The sequence below is a fragment of the Miscanthus floridulus genome, chromosome 5 (genome assembly GCF_019320115.1).
Source record: "Miscanthus floridulus cultivar M001 chromosome 5, ASM1932011v1, whole genome shotgun sequence".
Lineage (NCBI taxonomy): Eukaryota > Viridiplantae > Streptophyta > Magnoliopsida > Poales > Poaceae > Miscanthus > Miscanthus floridulus.
In genome coordinates, this window is record NC_089584.1 from 43,721,911 (window position 1) to 43,737,097 (window position 15,187).

The 15,187-nt window shown below is 45.2% G+C and overlaps 2 protein-coding genes across 2 annotated transcripts in view; one reads left to right on the forward strand and one right to left on the reverse strand.

The window, feature by feature from the left end:
* Positions 1-1,290: 1,290 nt before the first annotated feature.
* On the forward strand, positions 1,291-10,140 carry LOC136449887 (ATP-citrate synthase beta chain protein 1-like). The gene is made up of 17 exons (XM_066450118.1): positions 1,291-1,445; positions 3,961-4,072; positions 4,161-4,263; positions 4,381-4,446; positions 4,532-4,655; positions 4,882-5,016; positions 5,299-5,359; positions 5,438-5,514; positions 7,757-7,912; positions 8,024-8,152; positions 8,254-8,386; positions 8,502-8,629; positions 8,776-8,881; positions 8,978-9,054; positions 9,147-9,217; positions 9,319-9,603; positions 9,764-10,140. Exons 2-17 carry the CDS (start codon positions 3,973-3,975, stop codon positions 9,837-9,839), a joined length of 1,827 nt encoding a protein of 608 aa, XP_066306215.1. The 5' UTR covers positions 1,291-1,445; positions 3,961-3,972; the 3' UTR covers positions 9,840-10,140.
* Positions 10,141-10,449: 309 nt separating this feature from the next.
* Positions 10,450-15,187, reverse strand: part of LOC136454573 (probable pectinesterase 55) — a 73,706-nt gene continuing 68,968 nt past the window's right edge. The window contains exons 2-5 of the mRNA XM_066454954.1: positions 11,756-12,204; positions 11,262-11,433; positions 10,718-11,154; positions 10,450-10,609 (exon numbers count right to left, since the gene is read on the reverse strand). Coding sequence (XP_066311051.1) covers positions 10,450-10,609; positions 10,718-11,154; positions 11,262-11,433; positions 11,756-12,204 — 1,218 coding nt within the window. The remainder of the gene's footprint in view (positions 10,610-10,717; positions 11,155-11,261; positions 11,434-11,755; positions 12,205-15,187) is intronic.

Sequence of the window (15,187 nt, forward strand, 5' to 3'; positions counted from 1 at the left end):
TTGTATCCTGCGGCCAACAGGGCATAGCCCGGTTATACTTTTTCCCTGTCTATGTCGATTAAGGACCGGTCGTTGCATATGACTCTAGGCAAGTCACAGATTATTGTCCCGAGCACATACTTGGGTATGGGCGCAGGGAAGGCTTGCTGCTCTCTTGTTGCGGATCCGGCTCTTTCCAGACCGACTGATGGGAAGAGGAGGTGGTGGAGGTCCTTGCACCGTACTGAGTCCGGAACTCAGAGGCGGGGGCTTGGAGTCTAAGTTTGGACGGGGACCTGGACACCTGGAACATGAGAGTGGTGGGTTAGTCCTGCTTGTGCCTGGGGTACAAGTGGTGCGTGTGTCTTCGGGGCACCCAGCTGGGCACATTGATTCGCGAATCGCCGGGTTATCCGGTACGGCTTGTCTGCGGTTTAGCACCGTAGTAAGAACTGGAAGTGGAAAAAAAGAAGGAACAGTATCGATTGCTCAACTCTTGCTTGAAAGTAGAACATGTGCTTATATAGATTGACTAGATGAAAATTTAATACGGCTGATGATAATAATGTATCAATAAGGACTCACTATTAGTATTACTTTTTGCTAAAAGAGAACCAGCAAACCATAAAGCCTAGCATATTCCTTGGAGTCGGGAAAGTATTCCCACTATCGGATAAGTCTTGCGAGTACATTGTATACTCAGGATTTATTTACCCCTGTTGCAGGTGACGCTTGAGGAGTTCCTTGTGTGGAGGATCCATCTGGTGGGCTCAGACAGAATCCTCGTTATCTTATCGCTAGATGTTATCTTTTAATATTCCGCTGTTTATTATTCTGCACTCAGTATTTGGTATTGTAATAATGTACTTTTCAAGAAACTCTAATGTATGAGATAGACTTGTGTTGTAACTCGTTTTTATTATTGGATCCTTGGGAAAAATGTGGATCTTTCGGATTCTTCCTTGGGGTGTGCCCGACGGACACCGCTCGCTGTAGTTACTTTCGGGGTGCTTAGTGTCTGATGGAAGACGAGCGCCTTCATAAGTACGCTATTTCGGGTGGTTCTGCCATAACACAGCTGCAAGTTTGAAAACGATAAATTCCTTAATCCGCATGCTCACTTTCAAACACGTGGCTGGCTAAAGCAAAAGTACATTTGACGAGTAAATACGGCGTGCCAAGGACTACGGCTGTGAAGTGAAACTCAGAAAGTCAGAAGTCCATTCCTACGGCTCATGGACCCGGTCCAGACAGTCCTAGTGGCGGCGTGGGTAGATGGGCAGTACGTCGCTCGCCTCGCCTACTCCTCACCGGCCCCCCATCCTCAACCCGCCACTATAAATCCCTCTGCTTCCGCCCAGCTCTGCTCCGCCCGTCCCAGCGACGCACCACTGATCTCCCGGCGAAATCCCGCTCCCGCGTCCCCCCTCCTCCGGCCGCGCCTCGTTTCGCCCCCGCTCCGGAAGGTTCGCTGCTTCCACACCCCCAGCATGCACACTCCCCCGCTGCTTCTGCTGCCGCTCTCGCTCTCTGCGGCGTTAGGCCGAACGGTCGGCGGCCCGGATCGCCGGGCCGCGGATCTGAGGATCCGCGTGCGCCGCTGTCGGCGGGATCGCTCGTGGATCTCGCGCTTCGCGTGTGATTTAGTGGGTTTGGGCGGGAATGGGCTGCCTGCATGCCGCTTGTGATCTGAATTTGGCCGGGAAGTGATCCCATAGCGCGACTTTGGTCCGAATTGCTGCCCGGTGGTGCGAGGAGTCGTGGGGTTTTGTTGGATACTGGTGATTCGGACTTCCGAGTGCTGTTTTTGTAGGGATCTGAGGGGACCGAGCGGTCTGGTAGTGTTGGGTTTGGTGGCTTTGGCAGCGACAATTAGCGAGGGTTTAAATTTGTCGTGTTCGGGAAGTTAACTTCGATATTCATTCTGGCTTAGTCCGTTGTTAATGATCGTTTAACTCGTTTGCAAGTGATGTCCATGATCTTGTAGGAATGGGTTACTGGGCATTTGAATTCAATGACTCGTATGTTATTAGGAAAAAAAAGAGAAATGCTAATGGTCAACCGGTTGATTTTAGGGACATCTCTCAACCGTTTTTTTGCCATCGGATGGCGTTCGATCCTCCTCTCCCGTCCTCCCTCATCCGTCGATAGAGAACCAACCGGATAACTTCGGCCTCGTGCTCGCCCAGGCTGCGTGTCCACCGCCGAGTAGTGCAGCATGTACGTGAGCAAAGGAGAGAGGGACTGCTCGTGGGGCCCGCGCCGGTTGACCAAGAGTGGAGCAGAGGCGCTGCTCCCTCCGTTTCTTTCTGCGTGAGAGGCCGACACCGTTTCGTTTTGCCTGGGGATGCGTGTGCACGGGCGTCCCGGGCACCGCCCCTTCCAGTTGCAGCAGTTTTGTGTGGATTTTGTATATTTTTTTTGAATTTTGTGAAGAATTTGTGAACAATTTGACATATTTCTTTGGTGTCTGGAATCCATAAAAAATAATTTGTATTTTTTTTTTGAAAAAATTGGCATATATTTATGCTAATCTCAAATTACATCACTCTGTCCAATAAATTACACTGAAGAAATCATTGTAAATATAGTAATAAGTCGGTGTAAATATAGCTATAAGATAGTGTAAGTGCATAGAAAAAATTCAGTTGATGGAAGGGGCTAAATCAACCAGTTGAAAAAGAGATTTGGACAGCAGGAATAGTAGCCTTACCAATATTGGACTAGGATGCTAGAGAAACAAAGAGGTTTGGACGACTTGGATGTTGTAGCCTATAACTTGCTCGATTTTGTCATTGAAGAATGATGGAAGTAGTTGGGCAATGATGCCAATGCAATGTGCTGGTCTGTTGTACTTGAGATCTGATTTTCTGCTTCGATTTTGGCTCCTTTATGGTATACTTTTGGATGTTGAGCTGTATTCTGTATGTTGTACTTGAGATCCGATTTTCTGCTTTGATTTCAGCTCCTTTATGGTATGCTTCTGAATATTGAGCAGTATTATGCGGGTTGCTGAGCTTCCTGTTTTATTTGGTGTAAGTGGATTTTGGAAGACAAGCTCACACCTGGACCTGGGGTGCGTTTGGATAGAAGAAACGTTTCAGTTTCTTGTGAGAATCGGGTGATTCACTTCCAAACGGTCTTTCCCGCAAGTGATTCGGAACCGAAACGTTTCACCCGTTTCTACTTACGCATGTGAAACGGTTGGAAGCTGGTTTCGCACTGATTCTCATCTCATTGCTTCCTACTTTTTTTGTTCTTTTTTTTTGCTTAATTCTTTTTTAGTGCAACAAGTTAAAATGCTTTGTATTTAAGTTGTTCTCCATCCACAAAAAGTTTAGAATTTTTTTGAACATATTTTTATTTAAGAGAATCTGAATCTACCAGCCAAACGATTTCCTAGAGTGACTCCGATTCATCACCAGAAACGTTTCTTAAGAGAATCTGAATTTGAAACGTTTCTGCAAGAATATTGAGCCCTGTCAAACGCACCCTGAGTGTCCTGTTTATGCTTTTGTATTTGACTATTTTCTTGATGTGGTCATATTATAATAGGATTTAATACGCCTTGCGTTAGTGTTTATAGTTTAGGACTGTAAATTCATTTTTTTTGTGTTCGCTATAAATTATGCCTGTAATTCTTTGTTTGAGATCATTGTAAAAGATTCCTTACCTACCTGGTTATGAGATATGAGAAGTAGAATTAGCTATACTGCATGATTGTTTACTGGAAAAGAATTCAAAGAAATTAACGTAAGTTAGCTATAGAGCTTTCAGTTTTGTATTTTCTCGCATTTGAGATTCATCTTGTAGCTGTTCATTGCAATGGGATGGATTTATGATAGCCCACTATTAGTTTGGTTCTGGTAGCTCACTGGAATTTATGTACAAGGACTGTCAGAAGTAATATTAATTATGATTTTGTATTGTCTGCCCGCTAACTTTTCTGTTTAGCATATTATATAATTCATTTTTTTACAGGTGCAGTAAATCATGGCGACTGGCCAACTTTTTTCGAAAACTACGCAAGCACTATTCTACAACTACAAGCAACTTCCCATCCAACGGATGCTTGATTTTGACTTCCTCTGTGGTACACATCAACTCTTCATTCTTGGTTAACATGGTTGAATGGCATTCCTGACTTACTTATTCCTTACCGACTTTGTGTTCCTTTATAGGGAGAGAAACACCTTCTGTTGCTGGAATAATCAATCCTGGTTCTGACGGTTTTCAGAAACTTTTCTTTGGACAAGAGGAAATTGCTATTCCAGTTCATCCTACGTAAGTTCTGTAGGTCCTCGTATCCGCCATTTCATTGGGCAAGAAAATTGTTCTATCTTTGGTGATGACTATGCTATTGCTAGCACAACTTGGTATTTACTTGTGTATCTTTTGTAGAATTGAAGCTGCCTGCCATGCACACCCAACAGCTGATGTATTTATCAACTTTGCATCCTTCCGGAGGTTAGCTATTATTTCAATTATTCTTTTGCGAAACAGCGCATGGTCTTGAGTAACTACATGTTAACTATATTTGAGGGTTTTGCAGTGCTGCTGCCTCTTCAATGTCAGCTTTGAAGCAGCCAACAATAAGGGTTGTAGCCATTATCGCTGAGGGTGTTCCTGAATCAGATGCAAAGCAGCTAATTAGTTATGCACGTGCTAATAACAAGGTAAGGACTAAGCTTAACAAACTGTTTTTTTCAGACCAGATGATTCATTTACAAGTTATCATCTAAACAGTACAGCTTCATATCAATGAAGGATTATATCCTTCTAGACAAGTTTATAAAAAAATTGCTTCTGGTTCATCCCAGATATTGCTATTGGCACACTCCATGTCTTGTCACCTGCATATTGTCCCTTATTTTTGGTAAGCAGTTTTAATATTGTTTGAAGGTCATCATTGGACCTGCAACAGTTGGAGGAATTCAAGCTGGTGCTTTCAAGATTGGTGATACCGCTGGAACCATTGACAACATAATTCAGTGCAAGCTTTACAGGCCTGGATCTGTTGGTTTTGTGTCTAAATCGGTATTGCCTTCGTACCATTCTTTCTTTATTTGGTTTGGTTGTCTACATACAACAGCAAGAGCATGAGCCTTGGATTTATGTTTAGCTAGAATATGGAAATATAAATGCATATGCAACTAGTTTTTAGGTTGAATTGCTGAATTTCTGTTTCTTCTATTGCTCACTCATTGGCTAGTTTATGTTCATTTGCATGAGTATATTCTGAGTGTAGTTTTGGATGATCATATGCATCCCAAACGCCAAATAGGCCATGACAAACTAACATTTCATTTACATCCTCAGGGTGGCATGTCAAATGAGATGTACAACACCATTGCCAGAGTGACCGATGGTATTTATGAAGGTAACACAGCTGTGTGAATATTTTATATTTTCAGCGCACACAGATGAATCTGTACTAACTATTATTTTCAATGGTCAGGAATTGCAATTGGAGGGGATGTTTTCCCTGGATCAACTCTGTCAGACCACATTCTGCGTTTTAATAACATACCACAGGTTTGACATTTACACTGGTTATTAGATCCATATGTAAAAAATAGTTAGTTTCTTGTAGTGTTATGCATATGCATATTCTTCGTTTACCTTTATGGTGAATTGTCTGTGATGGTGAAAGGTCCTAATGGCTAGAGGGGGGTGAATAGCCTATTAGAAATTTCTACAACAACACTTAGCAAACCGGTTAGACAATTATGAGGCGAAGCAAGTGTTGCGCTAGCCTACTAAAATTGCAAGCCACCTACCACAATTCTAGTTTATATAGTTTCTATCCACACAAAGCTATGTCACTACACTAAGTTAGTGTGCTCTCAAAGGCTAACTAAAGAGCCACACTAACTAAACTAACAAGCTCTCACAACTAGCTACACTAAAGAGCTTGACAACTAGTTTGCGGTAATGTAGAGAGAGTGAGCAAGATGGTTATACCGCACCTCAGAATCAAATGATGACATAATGATTTTTTATCGAGGTTCACTTGCTTGCCGGCAAGCTAGTCCTCGTTGTGGCGATTCACTCACTTGGAGGTTCATGCGCTAATTGGCATCACACGCCAAACCTTCAATAGGGTGCCGCACAACCAACACAAGATGAGGATCACACAAACCACGAGCAATTCACTAGAGTACCTTTTGGCTCTCCGCCGGGGAAAGGTCAAGAACCCATCACAATCACCATGATCGAAGCCGGAGACAATCACCAACCTCCGCTCGACGATCCTCGCTGCTCCAAGCCGTCTAGGTGGCGGCAACCACCAAGAGTAACAAGCGAATCCCGCAGCGAAACACGAACACCAAGTGCCTTTAGATACAAACACTCAAGCAATGCATTTGGATTCACTCTCAATCTCACAAAGATGTTGAATCTATGATGGAGATGAGTGGGAGGGCTTTGGCTAAGCTCACAAGGTTGCTATGTCAATGCAAATGGCTAAGAGAGTGAGCTAGAACCGGCAATGGGGCTTAAATAGAAGCCCCCATGAAATAGAGTCGTCGTACCCCTTCACTGGGCACTGCTCGGGGCGACTGGACGCTCCGGTCAGATCGACCGGATGCACCCTGCCAGCGTCCGATCAACGGATGGCTGCCACGTCATTCCTCTCTTCAAATACTGAGCGTCCGATCCCAACGGTCAAGTGATGACCGGACGCAGCACAGTGCCACGACCGGACGTAGGACCCCAGCGTCCGGTCACTTCCAGTAAGGTTCCAGCTGCGACCGGACGCGTTAGTTTGATCATGACCGGACGCAGGACCCTAGCGTCCGGTCATTTCCAGTAAGCCTCCATTCGCAACCGGACGTGTCCGGTCATGCCCGACCGGACTCACCCAGCGTCCGGTCACTCACTGTCTCCTCTATGCACTGCCACGTTAGCACGACCGGACGCACCCCGCCAGCGTCCGGTTGAAGACCGACGCCAGCATCTTCACTGCTTCCACTGACCGGACGCACCGGTCCATTTGAGGCCAGCGTCCGGTGCACTTTGTGAAACCCTGTCTTTTCTGTACAGTGCGCCGGTGGCACCGTCGGACTGTCCACACTCTACAGACGGACACTCTGCCAGTGAAGTTTCTTACCGTTGCTCCCAAGTACTAAACACAATGTGTATCACCTTTGTGCATGTGTGTTAGCATATTTTTCACAAACATTTTCAAGGGTGTTAATACTCCACTAGATCCTAAATGTATATGCAATGAGTTAGAGCATCTAGTGGCACTTTGATAACCGTATTACGATACGAGTTTCACCCCTCTTAATAGTACGACTATCAAACCTAAATGTGATCACACTCGCTAAGTGTCTTGATCACCGAAACAAAATGACTCCTACCACTTATACCTTTGCCTTGAGCCTTTTGTTTTTCTTTCTTCTTTTCCAAGTCCAGGCACTTGATCATCATCATGGAATTGCCATCATCATGTCATGATCTTCATTTGCTTCACCACTTGGAATGTGCTACCTATCTCATGATCACTTTGATAAACTAGGTTAACACTTAGGGTTTCATCAATTCACCAAAACCAAACTAGAGCTTTCAGATGGCATGTACACTCTAATAATATATTAAGACTACTCCTGTACCATACTCTTACACACCTTTTATTCGACAAATAAAATCTTTTGACTTAATGGTTGTTCAGCATAAGAAAGCTTTCAGCATGATGTTCAACGTTTACAATTTGTAACTGAAGCCTGGAGCATTGGTGTACTAACTTGTTGTATTCCATGTTTGTTGGTTTCAGGTTAAAATGATGGTTGTTCTTGGTGAGCTTGGTGGAAAAGACGAGTATTCACTTGTGGAAGCATTGAAACAAGGAAAGGTTCAGAAACCAATCGTGGCATGGGTTAGTGGGACATGTGCACGTCTATTCAAATCAGAAGTGCAGTTTGGTCATGCTGTAAGTTTTGGAAAATAACTTGGAACCCCCCCCCCCCTCCCCCTCCTCCGGGTTTCTGTCAGAAGAATGGTGTATTTACTATCCAGAGATTTTTTTTCTTGGGACGAACAGGGTGCCAAGAGCGGTGGTGAGTTGGAATCAGCACAGGCTAAGAATCAGGCACTAAGGGAAGCTGGTGCAATTGTGCCTACTTCATATGAAGCTCTAGAAAGTGCAATTAAGGAGGCATTTGACAAACTGGTATGTTGGTGAGTTTTGCTACATTGTTGTCTTTTAAGCATTAGTATTGAATAATCTAATGTATGGGAATCAAGTTTCTGAGGCTCAAATATATTTGACAGGTTGAGGAAGGAAAAATTTCTCCTGTGACTGAATTTACACCTCCGTCCATTCCTGAGGACCTTAAAACCGCAATCAAGAGTGGGAAGGTCCGAGCTCCTACCCACATCATCTCCACTATCTCTGATGACAGAGGTTAGGTTGCTGGTGCCATGTTATTCTATTTATGCTTGGTTTTTTTTCATCTGTATGTGTCTCCCCCCTCTCTCAGAGCTGAGGAAGTAATATTGGGTGCATGCTTGTGATGCAGGTGAGGAACCATGCTATGCTGGTGTCCCTATGTCTACAATTGTTGAACAGGGTTATGGAGTTGGTGATGTTATCTCTCTTTTGTGGTTCAAGCGCAGCCTTCCTCGCTATTGCACTCAGTTTATTGAGGTAAGTTAGGGTATATATGATATACTGACATTGATACCATATCTTCTTTACAGAGTTAAGGCTGTAGTAGCTGTTGACTATTCTGACTAACAATGGTTTTCTATCCTGAGTTCATTTAATCTATTTTTTTTTCATGCGCCTCATAGATATGCATCATGCTTTGTGCCGACCATGGTCCCTGTGTATCTGGTGCTCATAACTCTATAGTTACTGCTAGGGCTGGAAAGGACCTTGTTTCCAGCTTGGTGTCCGGTGAGCTATTTGATTTCTACATGCAAAACTTCTACCCTTTGCATAGGTTACCAATATTTACGGCTGAAACACTGAAACGGAGTTTTATTATCACAGGATTATTGACAATTGGTCCCCGTTTCGGTGGAGCAATTGATGATGCGGCCCGATACTTCAAAGATGCATATGACAGGGTGAGCGAACTTAGATTCTCCTTGATGTTTTTAGCATCTCCATGTTTCTTAGATCGTTTAATCACTGTAATGGGTCTATCAATTGGTTGCAGAACCTCACTCCATACGAGTTTGTTGAAGGCATGAAAAAGAAGGGAATCCGTGTGCCTGGGATTGGTCACAGGTATAGCACACATAGCCTTTTCATGAGTCAATCATAAAAAAAATCTTTGCACTTGAAAATGGTTTTGTGAGACAGAAAATTCACTCGCCTGTGTCAATTAGGATTAAGAGCAGAGACAACAGGGATAAGCGTGTGCAGCTTCTACAAAAATATGCTCACACACATTTCCCTTCAGTCAAGTACATGGAATACGCCTGTCAGGTTGAGACCTACACCTTGTCAAAAGCCAACAATTTGGTCCTGAATGTTGATGGTGCGATCGGGTCACTTTTCTTGGATCTTCTGTCTGGAAGTGGAATGTTCACCAAACAGGAGATCGATGAGATTGTGGAAATTGGTTATCTTAATGGGCTCTTTGTGCTTGCACGTTCAATTGGCCTGATCGGGTGAGTCCTATTCTGTTGTTAATTGGCTTCTCTTTGGTTATGCTATGCAATGATTGTAATGTTTGGGTCTTATGTTGCACTTACACATTTTCCTAGTTTGACCATTTGTTTTGCAACTAGTCACTTTTCTGAAAAAAAAATGTGCTACTTTGATTCGCAGGCACACCTTCGACCAGAAGAGGCTTAAGCAGCCGCTCTACCGTCACCCATGGGAGGATGTCCTGTACACCAAGTGAGATAGAGCCATTCTTTGCAAGGCATAAAGTATGTCTGTACACTTCATAAATCGAGCAGTTGCAAAAAAAGGCCGAAGTTGTGATTGTTGATGAAACTAGAGGAGAGAGAGGAAGAGGAACATCACTAGTCAGCACTAGATTGTGTGTTTTGTGTTGAGTTGCAAATTCAAGTCCTGATTTTTGTCCGGCCAAGAACCGTTAGGCCATATCTATTTGAAATGATTCAAGTCCTGATTTTTGTCCTGCCAAGAACTGTTAGGCCATATCTATTTGAAATGATGCTTCCATTATTATTTCACGATATACGGCCTCAGAATTGAAGTTTCCCTTTAAATGAAGTCTCGCATACGCCCTTTGATTTATGCGTTGATAAATTGCATTTCTTCAGGCACGCACCATTTGTGATGGTTGCATAAACCATCCCTTTTTTCCATCCAAATTTCCTCCGACCGTCCGACTTGTACGCAACAGATCGTCAAAGGACACCTGTAATCATTTTCATTGCCTGTGTGTGTGCATCCAAGTCAGGCAAAACCCCAACAAGTACGTAATAAACTTGCATATATAATAATTTTCACATGGTTATTGCTGGCCGGACTAGGAATATGATCTAGCGTGGCTCCGCGTCGAGCCAGCCGTCGGCAGAGACGTAGGAGAGGTCGACGAATTTGGCGAGGTCGTCGCCGCTCAGGTCCTTGGTCCATGGCACCCGGCCCGTCCGGTTGGACCCCTGCCCCGTGCACCCTTCCTCCACCATGGTCAGCGTGCCCCTGTTTGCAGTTGCAGATTCGATTAAACCAGTCAGTCGGTCAGATTGGCAAAATGCCAAGCAGCAGGGCTCTCCGATAGACAGACAGATGAACCAAACGACCACTCACTCTGTGCCCTTGTAGCTCCACGCGTCCCACCCCTGGCTGACGACGACGCCGGACATGTCCGTCTGGTAGAAGATGACCCTGGCGTAGCGGCGCCACGCGCGTCCCAGGTACGCCGGCGTGACGCCCCTCACAGTGCACCCTTTGAAGACGAAGCCGCTGGAGTCGGCCTCGCTCATCCGCCCCTGCGCCGTGATGAAGCCGGGCCACACGGGCGTCCGGGCCGTCCATATCTCGCACCCCTGGAAGATGGACTGGCCGTTGCCGAAGATGAAGTCCATGGCGCCCTCGATGTAGCAGCCCTCGTAGTAGTGCCTCCCCTCGATGTCGCTCAGCGTGTCCTGGACGCTCACGAAGCCGCACCGGTAGAAGGATGACCGGTCGCCCGCCACCAGCGCCGCCACCGCCGGCGCGATATTCCCGGCCCCGTTGTACGTGTTCTGCGACGACGACGGACGCCGGCCACACCGTTGCATTGTAAGAATAAGAAACAAACAAACGCCTGCTCACTCAGCCAAAAGGGCGTCGGGCCGGACGACGTACGGACCTTGAAGGTGATGTCGCGGGCCATGAAGTCGGCTGAGTAGGCGGCGAACGTCGGGGAGGCGGCGGTGCTCGAGTCCCCGCCGGCGTGGTCCGCCCACTCGATCGACGTCTGCTGCCACCCCTCGCCTTCCAGCAGGATGAAGCTCTTGTTCTGCGGTATCATCACCTTCTCACTTGGTGCATCATGCATCGTGACCAACAAAAAAAAATACAGAGACAAAATTAGCTCCATTGCTATTACTGTGCGTCTGTGCCTGAAACTGAAACCGCCTGTTGAGAAGTCTTTCTTCTTAGATTAGATTAGACGAGCGAAACATGTAACTGAAAGCTGGGCGGGGAAATGGAATGAATCTGGATTGGAGACACTCAAACTAAAACCTTTCACGTTCTTCATTCAAGCGCAGGGTCGAGATCCATCCATACTCTGAACTCTGAACAATACAAGTTGCACTCGAACTACACAATGCAAAGCGACGCACTGCATGGATCACTTACTTGTACACGCCGGCGGCGACGTGAACTCGGATCCACTGGCCGTTGCCAAACGGCACAGAGTCGACGGCGTCCTGGACGGACGTGAAGTCGGTGCCCCCCTTCCGGTTGACGAAGATGCTTCTGGCCACCACGGCCCTCGCCGCGTCGTTGCAGCGACCTCGAGGCACGGCGGGCGCCATGGAAGCGAGCACGGTGGCCAAGACGGCTAGGGCCATTTTGACCAACGGCGGCCCTCGCCGGAGCCTCATGTTGCCCGGCCCCGAGAAGACTTTACCGGCGGCGGCGGCAGCAGCAGATGGGAGCAGCAGGGCAGCAGCAGGGCGGTGGACCACGACGGGGCAATTAGAAGGGAGTAAATCCAGGGGCGAGTAATTGTCGTCATGGCTGGATCGCCGGCCGTTCTGAGCTTGGCAAGTAATCGTTTCAGTTCCCAAGTTTCTATAAGCTGCCTGAGAATGCGTATCGTCTCACGTGATTTTTGTCTAGCCGCACCTGCTTCTTCGTGATCCTCACCTTCCATTCCACCGATGGAGGAGGTTTCAAAGCCTGCTCTCTACGCTCATTATTGCGTCTAGTAAATATTAGCCCCTTTTTTCGCCTTCATAAAACCTAGCATACTTATTCAAATTTATAATAAGCAAGTTTTAGTGTATACTAGAAATTACACTAGTACTACGCGGAGTAATAACTAAAAATGCTTTAGCACTGTATTTGCTGGTTGCTATGTATGCACATTGCACACGGTAAATTTTTTGACAATATCAAGTCTTTGGAGATATTGCTCAAAAAAATTACGCCTTACGTCCTCAAAAAGAAGGCATGACATACGGTTGACTGTTCTTATTTAGTCAGCGACATGGGCCCCGTTCGGCTTGCTGAAACTTGGCTGAATTCGCTGAAAAACGCTGTTATGGCTGAATTATTGTGAGAGAAAAATACTGTTCCGGCTGAAAAAACAAGCTGAATATTGCGGATTATAAGATAAGCCGAACGGGGCCATGGTCGCCAAATGATTACCATTAGGCCGGCATTACAGAAATGCATTATACTGTGTGTGATGAAGCCTACTAAATGAGAGGGAATTAGGTAAGGAGGATCCTTTATAAGTATATATATATATATATATATATATATATATATATATATATATATATATATATATAGTAAGGTTTGTAAACCTTTATTAGTTTATAAGAAAATTATAGACTGTGTTACATAAATAATTTGCCATCGATCTGGTATACATGATGTGCACATTCTAGCGTTACTTTTTTTTTTACTTCAATGTAGATTATTAAAGCCTTCCATAAAACATTGGAGCATAACAAAGGATATGTTATCCCCACTATGCTTGTTGGTTGACATTGATGGAGAGTCACCAAGATTCCAAGTGCTTTGCATCACCAAGATTACATGGATACAAACCCCCTTACTCAAGCTATTGGCCTAAAACTCTCAAAAATATGTTAACTAAGCTCAAAACCAGCCTTGGATTTGATCTCTAAGTTCGCATATGGTGGATTTAGTGTCTAACACTTGGTCTAGGTTCTCATAGCTCGAGGGCACTCGAACACACTTGAAATGGCTGGCTAAGGGCATATTAATAGCCCACCAAAAGCTTCTAGCATTGAGAAAAGCCCGCAAACACAAACATCATTAGATGATCTGATGCTCCCTAAAACCCCTCATTAGATTGTCTAGTAGGGTATCTGACCATTTCTAGCTATTGGCATTTGAGCCATTTCCACACGGTCTCATGCCACTGAATGATTCGCCAGTTGGTACCGTGTTGTCCACCATATCATCTGGTGGCTCACTTCATCCAAGTGCCCACATTCCTGTGAGTAGCACCGGATGAACAACCACCTCCTTTAGCTTCTTTATCGTATGAACTGTTATCCCTATTAACCAATGCTTTCAATAATGTGCACACTGTTGTTCATCATTGCTTGATCCTATGGCCTTCACTTCTCATGATATCATCTGGTGAACTCTGGCTTCACTGTGCATCATCTCTACATGTCACCATATGACCTGTTGGGCCTCATCAAGTGCTCGAATGAAGTATCTTCACTATATGTTATTTCTTTTTAGATCTTGATCAATCTTCTTCTAGTTTGTTCCTTAGCAATCAAATGCAAGAATTATCTATTGGATATTCTTTTGACTATAGCTAGTATACCAGAAGAAGGCATTATCCTAGTGATCGTCCTAACAACTCTGTTTAACTATAAAGCCAATGGTAGCGCCAACAGATCTAGCAAGGATAGCTAACATTTCGGCTACCAAGTTGTATTGCTGCATATGTATATGGAGTGGCACAAAATCTCCAAGGGTGTGATTGGTTAGGTGTAGGGCTTAAGCCTGGTGCCCTGGCTGCACTACTAATGTATAACTTTTTTGAATTTAGTTACTTGTTTGGTTTGCTACATGTATAAAGCAGTTAAGTTGAATAGATGCTAGATTCCTTTTAGGGCCAAGCTTCATGCAGAAGGTCATCTTTATGGTTCTACCGATGTCACAGAAGATGACAAATAAGAGAAATTGGTGAGAACATGAGCAAAAAAGTGGATTACCTACCTTGCCTCTCTATAATATATGGTGGGGGAAAAGCTAAGTCAAGATTGTTCTCCCGGTCAACTATTAGAGAAGCAAGCAAATATATAGGCCAAAAGTTCAGAGTGCAGCCCAATAGGTTATTGGCTAGGCAAGTAATCAACCCCACAGGAGATCCTGAACCACTAACCCTACACTTATTCTACACCTAGCTGGCCCATCGAAAGCCCATGTCAAGGTGCCACATAAAAAAGTAGTTAATCCTAGATCCTATCTACTACCGCTCCTAGTTCCACCCTCCCCCACTGCTAGCTAACGCGAAGGTAAGATTAGGGCTGAAGCCCACTCACCACCAACCCTACGCGCTCCCACATGCCACAACCCTATGCTCAACATGCCCTCACTCCTGACCACAACCCTTGTCCCACAATCCCATAGGCCACAACCGTACACACAAGACGCAACGCATGAGGTAGAGCTGCTCATCTGCTCCAATTCAAGCTTCTCAAACCACAAATGTGCTCATATCATATGTGGAACACCTAGATTCGAAGATGATGAGCTGCTACTTCATTGGATCTATGACCATAGTGATGGTGGAAATTATCTTAGATGGTGGATGTCTACCTCCTATCTACTCCAAATCGATTAGTCCTTCAGCTCCAACAGTGTGAAGGAAGGTGATAGTCAATCTCTCTCTCACTCTCTCTCTCTCTCTCTCTCTCTCTCTCTCTCTCTCTCTCTCTCTGTGTGTGTGTGTGTGTGTGTGTGTGTGTGTGTGTGTGTGTGTGAGTGTTCGTGCTAGATGGGGGCAGACCTAGTAGTGTGGCGGGCGGGCTCATGACCCCCTACTGCTTTCATGCTAATGGAACCCTT